Raw genomic sequence first — 15,614 nt, 5'->3', positions numbered from 1 at the left:
GCGTAAGAAATAAAATGTCTAATTCTTTTTTAATAGTTCTAATTATTGGCTTTTGATTTATTTCAGCATCCCCTTAACATTCCCTAAAAGTTTTAACTAAATGTCATTAGCCGCTCTAGAGATATTATCTTTTGATTGAATATTCTGACCCTTAGTCGCTCCTAAAATATTGCATATATTCTCTGTTGATAATCTGGATGCACATAGTGTCAATTGATATAGTTTAAAATCTCCCTCAGCATTCCCTGAGGGTTCAAGCACTGTTCAAAGTTTCAACTTAATGTCCTCTGGCGTTCCTGAGATATAACTGATGTGTCCTTTTGACAATCAGCATGAACATAGTGTGTTTTGATTTTATTCAACATCCACTAACAGTCCCTGAGAGTAGTCACAATTAAATTTAGTACCAGTTCAAAGCAGTTGAAGTCTCAGATGCTAGTTGTCGCAGTCGGCAGTAGCCACTGCTGCAGTCGCAGCCAGTTGCATTTGCAACCGCAGTTGTAGTAGTAATGGCCCTGAAAGTTTCAAGTTAATACCCTAACCCTTTCCTAAGATATTGTATATATGCATTTTTGATAAATTGGATACAAGTAGTGTTTTGTGTTTTTTTGTTTTTTTTTAATTTAGCTTAACATACCCCTCAACAATCACCGAAATTTCACCCTTTTTTAGGAAGAAGCCAGGATTAAACATTCCCTTTTTTCCAAAGATATAAATCCTGCATGTTAAAAATGGACAAATTGGTTAATTCGACAGAGCTATTAGACCTTGTGAATATTTTGAATAAAATGTTTTTTTTAATATTTCTGTCATTGCAAAGGGGAGTATCTAAACGGCAAGAGTACGGGGGCTGATTGTTCTCTCTTCCTTTTTCAACTACCGTCTCAACAAGAACTCGAAGTTCCAAATTATAGAATAGAATTTATTTTATTCACTACCTGACATGAGCATGTCATGACATAAAAAAGAGACCCAAAACAAGGATTAAAAAATAATAATAATAAATAAATAAATAGCAACACGATAATATTAAGGCAGCAAGTCAATAAATTAAAGTTTTCAAGGTCAATAATTTAAAATGATTCAATAAAAAAATTAACATAAAATTAATAAATTTCAAGAATCAATTTTCACAGTTAAAGTAGTGAACGTTTATAGTATAAACTTTATAATGTATCAGAGTATTAAATATATAAATGGTTGGTGCATTCAAAAGCACTCACAGGCAAATATCTGAAATAAACTGCATCAAACATTAAATATTTATCAAGGTAATATTATTAGAATACCGAGTAAAATAAGGGACAAATGATTTGCAATATCTTTTGCTACTATAGGCTGGGTAACTCATGAACTGTGGACAATAATTTTTTATTTATCAGAGTCTAGTGACTCGTCCTTCAGTAGGGGAGCTATCGAGGTTGGGTAGTAGACCACGATGAGCTGGGGAATTCAAACAATTTAGTTCAAACCAATATGTCACCTCATGTTAATGACTTATCAAGTGAATTCAAGTTGAGCTGTTTAGTGAATCGTCATATGTTGAGTGGTTATGTCCAAGTATATTTTTTACTGTTTTTTTTTATATTATCTCAATTCTATCTGATTCACCTTTCGTCAAACTCAAATGCCTAGCTGGACATGCATTCTCAAGAGAAGCGTTAATGTAGCTGCAGTAAACAGACTGTAAAACCTCAGTTGGCATACCAAATCTCTTCAGGTTTGAAAATGAATGTAAAAGTGAGGCCCCTTTTTTAGTCAGATAGTCAACGTGCGAGTTCCATATTAAATCTTCGTCCAAAAGTATTCCAAGTACTTTAACAGTTTTCTTTGTCGGCCGTAGGGAAATGAGATAGGAGTGGCTGTCGACCTTTAGGAAGGAAAAAGTCATATAAGAACTCTTAGTTTCGCTGACCGTCAGTTCTACCCGTTCCTAATTCAGCTTTTAGGTCATTAAACATTCTCGTCAGGTCAGACTGTTCAGCAGTGTGAGGGCTTAGTTGCAGTAATAAGACAGTTAAATCATCAGCAAATTTAAAACGCTCACGAACTGTTGCTAAAAGACGATTAAAAACAATTAGAAAAGAAAGTGGCCTAATTTAGTCCCTTGTGGCGAACCGTAAAAAAATTCTAAAAATCCAGATGGCTCATGATAAGGGAGTTTGACACACTGAGATCTTTTTAAAAAGAAAACTCGCAAGCATACGTACAACAAATGAACGGGCACCCATAATCTTGGCTTCTTCCACTACTACATTATGGTCGAGACTATCAAAAGCCTTAACTATATCAGCAAATAATGCATCAACATAAGCCCCATTTTTTCTAAATGTTTAAGGACGGTATCCAACAGTGCAACCAAATAATAAACAGTACTATGCCCAGGTCGAAATCCGGCCAGGTTTGAAATCGGCCTCTTATCAGTAATATCTTTAGGGACCTTACATTTGGGGATTGGTGTAACATGCGCCTGTTTAAAAATACTAGGGAAAACACCATCAATAAAACACTAGTTAAAAATTGCTGTTAAAGGAGTAAATAAAAGATCCGCACAATCAATAATCAATTTTATTGGTATCTCACTTGGGTAACTAGATTTACAAGGATCAAGTGCCTTCAACTTCTTAACAACTGAACTAATCTCTAGGATAAGGATATTTGAAACTGAGCCATTAAGGGGTATTTTTGATAGTCGTGGATGAATTTTACCAATTGATGCAAAAACTGAACTAATCTCTAGGATAGGGATATTTGAAACTGAGCCATTAAGTGATAATTTTGATAGTCGTGGATGAATTTTACCAATTGATGCAAAAACTGAACTAATCTCTAGGACAGGGATATTTGAAACTGAGCCATTAAGTGGTAATTTTGATAGTCGTGGATGAATTTTAACAATTGATGCAAAAACTGAACTAATCTCTAGGATAGGGATATTTGAAACTGAGTCCTTAAGTGGTAATTTTGATAGTCGTGGATGAATTTTAACAATTGATGCAAAAACTGAACTAATCTCTAGGATAGGGATATTTGAAACTGAGCCATTAAGTGGTAATTTTGATAGTCGTGGATGAATTTTACCAATTGATGCAAAAACTGAACTAATCTCTAGGATTGGGATATTTGAAACTGAGCCATTAAGTGGTAATTTTGATAGTCGTGGATGAATTTTAACAATTGATGCAAAAACTGAACTAATCTCTAGGACAGGGATATTTGAAACTGAGCCATTAAGTGGTAATTTTGATAGTCGTGGATGAATTTTAACCATTGATGCAAAAACTGAACTAATCTCTAGGATAGGGATATTTGAAACTGAGCCATTAAGTGGTAATTTTGATAGTCGTGGATGAATTTTACCAATTGATGCAAAAACTGAACTAATCTCTAGGATGGGGATATTTGAAACTGAGCCATTAAGTGATAATTTTGATAGTCGTGGATGAATTTTACCAATTGATGCACAAACTGAACTAATCTCTAGGACAGGGATATTTGAAACTGAGCCATTAAGTGGTAATTTTGATAGTCGTGGATGAATTTTAACAATTGATGCAAAAACTGAACTAATCTCTAGGATAGGGATATTTGAAACTGAGCCATTAAGTGGTAATTTTGATAGTCGTGGATGAATTTTACCAATTGTTGCAAAAACTGAACTAATCTCTAGGATAGGGGTATTTGAAACTGAGTCCTTAAGTGGTAATTTTGATAGTCGTGGATGAATTTTAACAATTGATGCAAAAAATTCATTAATCGCATAAGCTTGCAGGGGTTTACCATCATTATCTCTAACTTCAACTTTGGTCACTTTTTTGCCGATAATATTCTGAACTGTGCGGTGGAACTTCCTTGGGATAGATTGATATATCTTGCTTATTATTTTTGAACCCTAATGCATGCGTGAATATCTTATTTTGTACACAATTGTATTTCTTAACCTTTTGAAATATTCCTCAGGCCCAGTTAAATGCAATTCATTCCTCAATTTTATCATATCGAAGATCCCGATTTCACATATTTTTTTTTGTGGGAAAATTTTAGAGTATTTTTCGAACAGTTCCTTACAAAATAAACGTGCCATTTCGTCACCATCAGACAATGAGAGGATATCACGCCAGTTACGATTTTTGAGCCACTTCTTGTAGAGATTTACTAGCTCCGGTGTGTAGGGCCTGTATACCACACTATTTTTTTGTCTATTTGGGATTAGGTACCCAAGCCAAACACAGGTGGTCACTCATACCCAATGGGGGTAATGTAACTGGAGTATTGTAATATTCCAGACGGTTGATAAAGATGAGAGATCTAGCATACGGCCACCTCTTGTTGGCACATTAACAATCTGCTTAAGTGACAGTGGATTGCTTATCCATTTGGGATCCAAGTTGTTAAAGTCGCCAGTCATGATGATACCAGCGTTAGGATACAAGGATCGCACATTATCAGTGCAATTCAGTAAGTAATTCACAAGGCATTTACGATAAGGGCTACGGGGCGGATAGTAAACAACACATATTGCCAGTCATACCACTTCGTTAGGTAGCCTCTTAGACCTGTACCACAACCATAAGACTTGAAACCGTGTTTATTTGGTATATTGCTGAAATTGAGGACACTGTTTTTTATAGCTGGTGGATAAATAATACCAACACCACTATCATGTGCTACTGGAATGTCATCGAGTGTCATTCTTGCTCTTAAATACGCATCGTATCTATCAAATGCAACATACTCTTCAGTCGCGAGCCACGATTCACAGATACAAGCAATATCAATAAGTTCATTTTTGAAACATAGTTCGACCTCTTCCATTTTCTTCATAAGTGACTGGACATTTGATAATAGTATTTTCGGAAATGCATAGGGATGAATTAAGGACTTTACACTGCGGTCTCGAATTCGCTTGCCAGCACAATGAATTGGTTCAAAGTTGAAAAACTCGGAAAGCATGGTTTGAATGGTGGGTGAATCTTTGATTTCTTTAGCCCTGTTGGTTGTTTGGACCGGACGGATTGGCGGAAGGCCGTCTAAAGTTTTTTTTTGCCAGTTTCTCCAGGGTTTCAAGAGGGGGGGTGGTTGGTATGATAGAGGAGGGATGTGCATTGGCTGATTTAAGACAGGCGACATGAGATTCAAACTCATAAGAGGGACTGGGTATGGTCGTCTTTGGCAGCCCTGCATCAAAAGAGGTGCAGTTTTCGCTCCCCGTTCTGCGGAAAGTGAGATGCACATTAGGACAACAATTCGTGAAATAAAATCTATGAGCAAAGTTTTTGCACAGAGATTTGTGTGGCAGAAGACAACACTGGTCATGGCAGCTACCTTTAAAAAATCCATGCAAAGATGAAGAAACGTGCAATTCTTCGCCTTTTTGCAGCCTCCACTCATGTGAAATCTGCAAACACGTCGCTTGGAGCTCAGATCAGTTATATGAGTCTCTTCATCTATATGAAGTTACTGAGTATACTCTTGTTCAGTTTGAGTGGCTTGACTGGTAACAAAGCTACTGCATTGAATAGATACATCAGTATTGGGACATTTTGAGCTGGTATTATTACCCTGGTTTAAGCACTTTTCACAGGTTAAAAGAAAGAATCGCCCCGAGGGCAAGAACTATGTCCACATCAATTGCTGCTCAGGCTGCATGCATGCGGTGTAAGTATTGAGGACAATAAAACAAGGGGCTATCTTTTGTCGTTCCGTCACATATGAGACAACTCAGTTCAGAAGCTGATCAGTCTTTTCTTTCCACCGTTAAATTTTCTACAGCTGCCATAAGTCTCGGTGCTACGACAGGAGCCTCTGATGATTTTGTCAACACACTTTCAATCGGGAAAATAATATTCGTTTGAAATTGATTATGGTTCTTCTTGTTGTTATTTGGCTGTTTTGGACTGTTATTTTTCGACTTCAATTTAGTCAGGATACAGGTTGTTGGAGAATATTTTTGCGCAAAAATTACACACACAAAGGTCTTCTTCAAATCATTTGAGTACTTAGTTTATTCACAGCTAAAACAAGACCATTTATTGCATTCAATACACTGCACGCCATCTGTTTTGCCGGTTATTTTTTTGAGCAGGTGCCGCATTATTCTGAATCCATAATAGATGCTGCTGCTATGCACAAGAAGTTCAATCCTCTGAGTTAATTAAATCTCTTAGTCCAAGTCTTTGTAGTTAATAAATCATTAAATCCTAAAGGAATTTAAATTAATTAGCAAAAATTTCAATAGCAAGTAAATAAAATAACCCAAAACTATAAAAACCTTATCTGCCCCCAGGGCATAACTTAAAACCTTTACCCTGGGGGCTCTGGGGGGTTTGTCATCCTTAAATACATAACTTTCCAGAACTTTCAACTACTTTGAATAAAATGGCTATCTAAAAATTTTGATTGGATGTGTTTGGGAGAAAGATGGGCGTGAGAGGGGGGTTAGTTGCCCTCAAATCACTTTCGACTTTTAAAAAGGGCACTAGCCCTTTAATGTCCAATCGAAAGATCTCTTTTTCAAGTTTCTACGACACATTTTTCCGGGGGGTTTGTCATCCTTAAATACATAATTTCCAGAACTTTCAACTACGTTGAATAAAATGGCTATCTAAAAATTTTGATTGGATGTGTTTGGGGGAAAGGTGGGCGTGAGAGTGGGGTTAGTTGCTCTCAAATCACTTTCGACTATTAAAAGGGGCACTAACCCTTTAATTTCCAATCGAAAGATCTCGTTTTCAAGTTTCTACGACAAATATTTCAATAAAAATTTATATGCCCCCAGGGCATAAATTATAACCCTTGCACTGAAGACTGTGGGGGGAGTGTCCTGCTCAAAGGTATAATTTCCTGAACTTTAAACTGCGTTAAACAAAATGGTTATCTAAAAATTTTGATTGGATTTGTTTGGGGAAAAGGTGGGCGTCAGAGGGAGGTTAGTTGCCCTCAAATCACTTTCGACTATTAAAAAGGGCACTAGCCCTTTGCATTTCCAGTCAAATGACTGGGGGACACTCCCTAGGGGGAGATTCCTGCTCAAATGTATAATTTCCTGAACTTTAAACTCCGCGAAGATATATGGTTATTGCCAACTTTCGATTAGATTGGTTTGGAGAACTGGCAAATGTGGAAGATGAGGTATTTGCCTTCCAACTACTTTTGCCTCTTAAATAGGGCACTAGCCATTTCAGTTTCCATTTGAATGAGCCCTTTTTGAAGTTTCTACGATAACGCGTTCTATAAAAACCTTATATGCCCCCAGGGCATACCTTACAACCCATGCCCTAAGGGCTGTTAGGGGGTCGTCATCCTCAAAGACCTAATTTCCAGAACTTAATGGCTATCTCAAAATTTTGATTGGATCTGTTTGGGGAAAAGGTGGGCGTGAGAGGGGGGTTAGTTGCCCTCCAATTACTTTTGACAATTAAAAAGGGCACTAGCCCTTTGATTTCCAATCGAATGAGCCTTTTTTGAAGTTACTACGACAACGCCTTCTATAAAAACCTTATATGCCCCCAGGGCATAACTTACAACCCTTGCCCTGAAAGCTGTGGGGGAGTGTCCTCCTCAAAAAAATAATTTCTATCTGGAAATCAACTACGCTGAACAAAAAGGCTATCGCAAAATTCTGATTGGATGTGTTTGGGGGAATCATGGGCGTGGGGGGGGGCTAGTTGCCCTCCAATCACTTTCGACTATTAAAAATGGCACTAGCCACTCCAATTTCCAATCGAATGAGCCCTTTTCGAAGTTTCTACGGCAACTCCTTCGATACGAAGTGCCCGGGTATGGAAACAAAATAAATAATACATTGTGCCAACATCGATTTTTACTTAGGCAGTGCTATTGCACTGCCTATGACTGGATGCACATATTATCTTTTGATTTAGTTAAACATGCCCCTTAACATTCCCCTAAGTTTTGCCATAATACACATTACCCTTTTTTGAACACAATCAAAATCAAACATTCCCTATTTTGCAACGGTAAATCCTGCAATTAAAAAAGGATAAACATATAGTTTGCAATCCTTGCCTGGGGGGCTTTTAAGGGCATTGAATCTCCGAAGGCATGGCTACTGGATTTTGCCTGTTTTGAATAAAATCTGTTTTTCATAATTTTGATCAGTGTTGAGGGGAGGAGCATCTAAAAAGGGCAAGGGGGGTTTATAGTCCTCCAGTGACTTCAATATCCCCCTCAGCATAGTCTGTAAGTTCCAACTTAATACCCTTAGCCGTTCCTTCGATATTACTGATAATTCCTTTTTACAACTAGCAAGCACATAGTGTGTTTTGATTGTTTTTGGCATTCCTCTACAAAGCTGTGGAGGATCATATCATTCCCACAAGTATAATTATTTGACCTTTAGACTATTCTGAACATTGTCTATTTCAAAATTTTGATAGAATATTTTTGAGAGAAAGAAGCTAAAGAGAGCATGGGAGGGGGGCAGGCAGCCCTCCAGCCACTTTAATATCCCCACTCAACATGTTATGAGAGTTTCAACTTAGCACCCTCTGCCGTTCTTAAGATATCGTAGATCCGCTTTTGGATAAACTGGATGTACGTAGGGCATTTTTAATTTACTTTAAGACTTCCCTCAACATTCCCCAAAGTTTCACCTTAATACACTTGGCCTTTTCGGAGTCCAAACTTTCTCCTTTTCCTAATGATAAATCTTCATTGTAAACAATATAATTTACAATCTTTGCCCTGGGGCTGTGGAGGATATGGCATCCCTGGAAGCATACCGACTGCACCTTTTGCCTAGTTTGAACAAAAGGATAGTTAAAAAATTTTGAGGATTTTTAAAGAGAAGGGGGGCATAAAAGGGACAAAGAGGAGGGCGGAGGAGAGAGGATGGTTGCCCTACAATCTTTCTTCAGCTTCCCCTCAATATATCTTGAAAGTTTCAACCTAATACCCTCAACCATTCCTAAGATATCACTAAAATTTCCTTTTCACAACCAGCAACGACAAAATGTGTTTTGATTGTGTTGGACATCCCTCTCAACATTTCCTTAAAGTTTCACCTTAATGCTCTAAATTTTTTTCGAGATCCAGGATCAAACATGGCCTTTTTATTGGTAAAAGACCTTCTATGTTGACAATGGGCATACAGCCCTTGCAACAGTGGCTGGACTGAGGTTTGTCAACCCCAGAGGGATACTTATTTGATCTTCGGACTTTGTTGAACAAAATGGCTATCTCAAAATTTTCATCAAATGTATTTAGGGAAAAAGGGCCTGGAGAGGGGGGTTAGTTGCCCTCCGATCACTTTTGATTTTTAAAGAGGGAACTAGAACCTTCGATTTCCAATTGAAGGAGCCTCCTCCAAAATTTATACGTTTTTCTCTTTCATAAAAACCTTATATTTTAACAACGGGTAATTAGCATAAATTACAGCCCTTTTGCTGGGGGTTTGGGGGGTGTCAACCCCAGGGGACTGTTACCCTTGGACTATGTTGAACAAAATAAATATCTAAAAATTTTGTTCGGGTCCATTTGGGGGAAAAGGACGTGGTGGGCGGGGGGACTGCTTGCTTTCCGATCCCTTTTGATTTTAGAAAGAGAACTAGAATTTTCTATTTCCAATTGAATGAGCTTCCTACAAAGCTTATACGACCACCTCTTCCATAAACAAAAACCTTATATGCTTACAATAGGCAACTTGCCCCAGGGACTGTGAGGGGTTTTGTCAACCTTTAAGGCAATGTTTTTGGCCTGTGAACTATTTTGAACAAAACGGATATCTCAGAATTTTGATCGGATGCATTTGGGAAAACCGTTGGGAGGGGGGCTAACTGCCCTTCGATTGCTTTTGACTCTTAAAACTAGGGCACTTGAACTTCCTAATTCCAAACCAATGAGCTTTTCCTAAGTTTATATGACCACCCATTCCATATGAAGTACCTCTAAAAAAAAAAACCATTGAAGCCTTATGGCTCTTTACTATAGGCAACATTACAGCGTTGCCTCTGAAAAATAAAAAAAAAATCACATTTTATTTTATGTACAAGATCCCCCTCAGTTCAGTGGCCTCAATTAATGAAACTGTAGTGGGAGGGGGCAAAATTTAGTTTCCAAAATCTAGATTGGGCAATTTTGTTTTTGTTTTCTGTTTTTCCAATGGCAATACACAAAGGGTATTTTTCAATGAAAATGCTTGTGAAAAGTATTTTTGAAATCTTGGGGGGGGTACCCCAGTAGTTGCCGCTACTAATCTGGTTACGCCATGCTCATGTATAGATTTTAAACGTAGTCTCTCTGATGCAAGAGTGACCTAGTTAGTGTAGTTAGGCCTTTGAGTGGACGAAACGCTGCCTTTCGAGATTTAGTTTCCCAAATAGGCAACAAGTTAGTAAAATAAAGTGTGAACGATCCAAATTAAGCAAGGATGAGAATATAAAATGGCTGAAAATCTTTCAAACTTTCGATAGGCCGTCAAACAATATGCTTTAAACAGGATGTCGTGGAAAAGTGTGTTTGCCAGTATTTCTAGCTCAAGCGGCTTAACCCTGTGGTAAGTTTGTAATTGACGTAGTTTCCATACACTAGCAAAAAAATATGCTCTAACTGTTAGAATGTTATTAATTATAGTTACTCTCCATCAAAACTCTTATTTTGACCATGAAAGATGAAGTAATTCAAATCATGGTTTTATTTTTTCTTCTTCTTCTACTACTCTTTTTTCTTTCTCTGTTTTTTGCATATAATCCGACACCCTGTCTAAAACATGAATAGGTTTGATATGGGTTAAGCTCAGTAAAAATTTTCTCACTTTGTATAATGGGTAAGTCTCAGTAACGCCCAGCAAATCACTAATCTAAAAGCTGTGACCTGATTCTGTGAAACCGTTGCCTGAACAGGTGACAGTTTCTCTGGAGATGGAGACTTTTCCAATCTGAACCGAATCAGTTGGGTTTCGAATGGCCCCAAAAGAGAAAGCATTTTCTTCTTTTTCATGCCCAAACCTTGAAGGTAAGAGATTGTAGTTTATTAGAGATTGCATACAGACAGTGGGTTTCATTAAAAGGGGACAAATTTCATTCGTAGGTGAGTAAATATACCAGTTTTGTCTCACTGCCGGGGGGGGGTCCATTTGAAACTTCCAAGAAATTTTATTCTTCTTTTTAGGGGGGAGGGGTAAGGGGGCTTATAATTTTTTTTTGGGGGGGGGGGAGCTATTTTTCCCTTGTTGTCGCTAAGGAGTATGTGCTACGACTTTTTTTCTCTTTTATCCGCCTGTCATCCGACCGGCTTTTGCCTTGTGGATCAGAAAATTCTACTTGTAATGTTTGTAAATGTATCAGCTAGAAATTTTATTCTTCTTTTTAGGGGGGAGGGGTAAGGGGGCTTATAATGTTTTTTTTGGGGGGGGAGAAAGCTATTTTTCCCCTTGTTGTCGCTAAGGAGTATGTGCTACGACTTTTTTTCTCTTTTATCCGCCTGTCATCCGACCGGCTTTTGCCTTGTGGATCAGAAAATTCTACTTGTAATGTTTGTAAATGTATCAGCTAGATTTTTTTTTTTTTAAGAGGAGGAACGGATTGAACATCAAGCCAAGGTAATAGTTGAAAATCAATACAAACAAAATGAATTATCCCAATATAAGCTACTCTTTCAAAACTACGAGTCACTTAAGGAAGAGGAGAGCGCGCGAACCGAAGAACTGAAATTAGTGAGATCTCAAGTAAGATAGTGAGGATGTTTAATTAAATTTATTTGTGATTATTTTTCTTTATTTTGTCACTTTTCTTTTTACTTTATTAGAGGCTGAGAATCACTATCATAAAACATACTAAACTTTCAAATCTTCTTATGAAAGGGTTTGACCAGTAGGCAAACAGCTCCCTAGGCTATTGTGCATGTCCTCAAGCTTTTTTACATTTAGTTTGAAGACTACTGGCTTGGGAGTCAGTAAAATTTTGAATAAGAAATAATAATCATAGTGACAATCGAAAGAAGGCATAATCTTCAGTTTCAGTTGAAGCTATGTCAATGGGCATGTCCTTTTTAGTATGTTTATGCCCATCTAATGATGATAAACAATACTCTCTCTTTAACGCATCTCACATCGTCGACAGTTTTTGAGAGAAAACCACTTTCCTGTAATTCATCGACAATTGACTTCATAGTTAAACATATTTATTCCAGTAAATTTTAGTTTTGAATATGAAATGTAATAGACCTAGGCGGAATAATTTTAAAATTGAGGGAGAAATTTTTCATTCTTCTGGATATAATTTTAGGCGGAGCTGTATCCAGGATTTTTTTCTGGGGGGCGGGGGGTTACAAAAGAATTTTTGTCGGAGGGTTTTACTAAAAAAAAAACTTTATAAAAACGCATCAAAATTTGTTTATATTCATTTTTGTTACGTTTTTTTACGAGTCGGACAAACATTTTTTTTTCGGGGGAGGGGTCCCTTCTGGATACGGCCTTGCTTTTAGGTAATATATATTTTTAGGGAAGGCCTAAGTATTTTGAAACGGATGGAAAAATTTTTAATATTTTTAGACGATATGTCCTTTATGTTAATGACCTACAACTACCCAAACCCATCTCCAATGGTCATTCTTGGTTACATCCCCATATAGAACTCTGCAACTTCATGAATTTAAACGCCCAAGTCATAGACTATATAAAAAATACAGCATAGAAACTAAAACACCTTTCCCTATTTTTAAGATTTGCCTATCAAAGCATACGATGCAGCTTGAGTCATTTAACAATGTATAGTATTTGCAAATTTTTAATTGTATCTCTCAAATATTGATTACAAGAAGTACTTTACTCCTTACTTCCTATTAATTAAAAAAAAAATTTCACAAAATAAGTTTTTCGAAGAAAAGTAAAGAACTCCATTAAACAAAAATGAGCAAAAAGTACTTTACTCCTTACTTCCTATTAATTAAAAAAAACATTTTTCACAAAATAAGTTTTTCGAAGAGAAATAAAGACCTCCATTAAACAAAAATGAACAAAAATAAAATCAAATAATGTACCAAGCGTGAAACTACCACAAATCAGCATCGATAAATAAATGAAACCAAAAACGAACAGAAATTACAATAAATAACCGACTCAAACTCAAAACGAGCAGAAATTAACATAAGTTGTGCTCAAACCTATGCCTTCCAAAGGCCAGAACATAATTTGCACTTTACTGAAAAAAATATAAATGTTTTTACTTTTATAACTTTAATAAATCAAATAATATTAACAAATAATAATAGTCTTTACAAATAATACTATCTAGGTAAGTGAATCTGTCCACTTGATCAATCTTCCCTGAGTTCAGAGTTCATTATTTTATTCACCAACAAATACATTGTGGAATCACAATGTATCACAATGTGGAATCACAATGTAGTCCCCTCGAAAGGCTCCATGGCCAGGGATACAAGGGGCATACAAAAAATAAATCGCTAAAGAGCATAAGAGATTAAAAATAGATCATTTCTGAAGCGCAGAAAAGACCATCCATATATCGTGAAGTAAAAGCTCAAGGGACATCGACTCCACTGAGGGAGGAAAAAAAATATATTGAGGGGTTTAGGCAAAACATATTACTCAGCATGACCTCTTCACCTTCACTTATTCCTTATTCTAGTTAATTAGTTTTATTGACATTAATTTTCAAACCTATACTTGCATTCATAACTCGCTAAACCTCTAAAAGTTGATCCATTTTGCTAAAATTTTCATTTGAAATGCTGAAATCATCAGCACAATCTAAGTGTAGGAAAGTTTTACGTCTTCATTTGAATCTGGGTTCTCCCATTGCCTTTGCTGTGCTCCTTAGGACAAAGTCCATCTAAATGATCCATATAAATGGAGATTGAACGCAACCCTGCTTTACTCTTGATTAATACGAAACCAGCTACTAACCTTATTTCCTAAATTAACTGAAGCAATGATATTCTTTTACGTACCGCTAATCACTTTAATGTATTTATCTAGTATGCCATGCATGGATAAGACCATCGCTAAGGCCCTTATTTCAGCTGGGTCGACCAATTGCTCATAATCTGTAAAACTGAGGACCAAAGGCGTTGGATGACCCAGGCACTCTTCATTTATTAATTTAAGAGTAAAAATTTAGTCGACGCATCTTCTACCCTTGCTAAAACCACATTGTTCTTCTCTTAAAATTTATCTGCAGTATCTTCAAGTCAGAAAAGTATCATCAGACTAAGTAATTTGCTTCCTATAGAAACCAAACTAATACCTGTATAGTCACAACACTCACTGTTATCATATTTCTTATGAAGTGGTTTAATTAGAGTTTTCCTAAAATCGCTAAATACTTCCCATTTTTCAAAAATCATGATCATAATCTTCAGTAACTTATCCTTAACATCTCAACCACCTTATTTAAAAAACTCATTTACTACCTTGAACATTACCTATCATTTACCACCTATCAGCACCTGGAGCCTTATTATTTTTTAATCCTCTTAGTACTGTTGCTAATTCTTCCTATATATATATATATATATATATATATATATATATATATATATATATATATATATATATATATATATATATATATATATATATATATATATATATATATATATATATATATATATATATATATATATATATATATATATATATATATATATATATATATATATATATATATATATATATATATATATATATATATATATATATATATATATATATATATATATATATATATATATATATATATATATATATATATATATATATATATATATATATATATATATATATATATATATATATGATACTTGCCCAGCATTGTCACATAAAATATTTTTTGCTAACTACAATAAAGCAATTTGCTAACAATATATATAGCAATAAAAGGTCAAATTTCTATTATTATATTATATAGTAATTTTTCTATAAATATATTTTTTATAAATATATTTTAAAAATTATAAAAAAATTTCTATTATTTCTATAAATATATATAGTAACCAAAGGTCAAAGGTCAAAAGGTCAAATCACTCTTGGAATATTACACCCCACTCTTAATGCTAAAATTTCGTCTTTCCCCCTAAAATATTAAGCAAAAATATTCTAGTACAAGAGCAATTCAATAATAGCTTTTTTGTTGCTGTTTTTTCACAGAGCAAATAATACATGAGAAGGACATGGATCTTTACTAGAATGTTGTCTTTGATCCTTTCAGAATCGAAGCGTGTATTGATTGCTTTTGCTTTAAGAAAAAAATATAATTTTAATTATATTTGATTGCAAATCGGTAAATTAAGTGATTGCAGTTGCCAAGTGGTTATATTTGTTTGCTAAAAAACGTACCATACCAACGCTTAAGCGTTGACAAAAATTTAGCGTAGAGAGTGGGAAACTTGTAATGTTAGCCACCCTTACTCAAAAGATATTTTATGTCAGTTGTAAGTGTTTATGGTTTTCTGTGTTTTCATTTGAAAAATTCCGGTGTTTTTTTATTTAAACAAGAAATAAGAGAACTTGTTTTTTATCTTAGTAATCTCCTTAATCTAAAAGACATTTTCTTAAAATTAATCCATCCTGAACTCCGAAACTAATTCGTCCCGTAAAATAACTTTCAGTTTCAGTTATACAATATGGATGAAAG

At 35.5% G+C, this 15,614-nt stretch overlaps 1 protein-coding gene across 6 annotated transcripts in view; it reads left to right on the top strand.

Moving 5' to 3' along the window:
• The window catches only part of LOC148949182 (uncharacterized), a 235,625-nt gene that overhangs the window by 147,908 nt on the left and 72,103 nt on the right, over positions 1-15,614 (top strand). For all 6 annotated transcript variants that reach the window (XR_016142109.1, XM_089093222.1, XM_089093226.1 and 3 more), the window contains one exon: positions 11,532-11,686. Coding sequence is in view for 5 of the 6 variants with exons in the window: in XM_089093222.1 (XP_088949348.1) it covers positions 11,532-11,686 (155 nt within the window). In the remaining variant the exon portion in view is untranslated. The remainder of the gene's footprint in view (positions 1-11,531; positions 11,687-15,614) is intronic.

The sequence above is a fragment of the Artemia sp. Qi Xiang Cuo genome, chromosome 8 (genome assembly GCF_049724085.1).
Source record: "Artemia sp. Qi Xiang Cuo chromosome 8, ASM4972408v1, whole genome shotgun sequence".
Classification (NCBI taxonomy): Eukaryota; Metazoa; Arthropoda; class Branchiopoda; order Anostraca; family Artemiidae; genus Artemia; species Artemia sp. Qi Xiang Cuo.
This window is presented reverse-complemented; position numbering and strand designations above follow the sequence as displayed.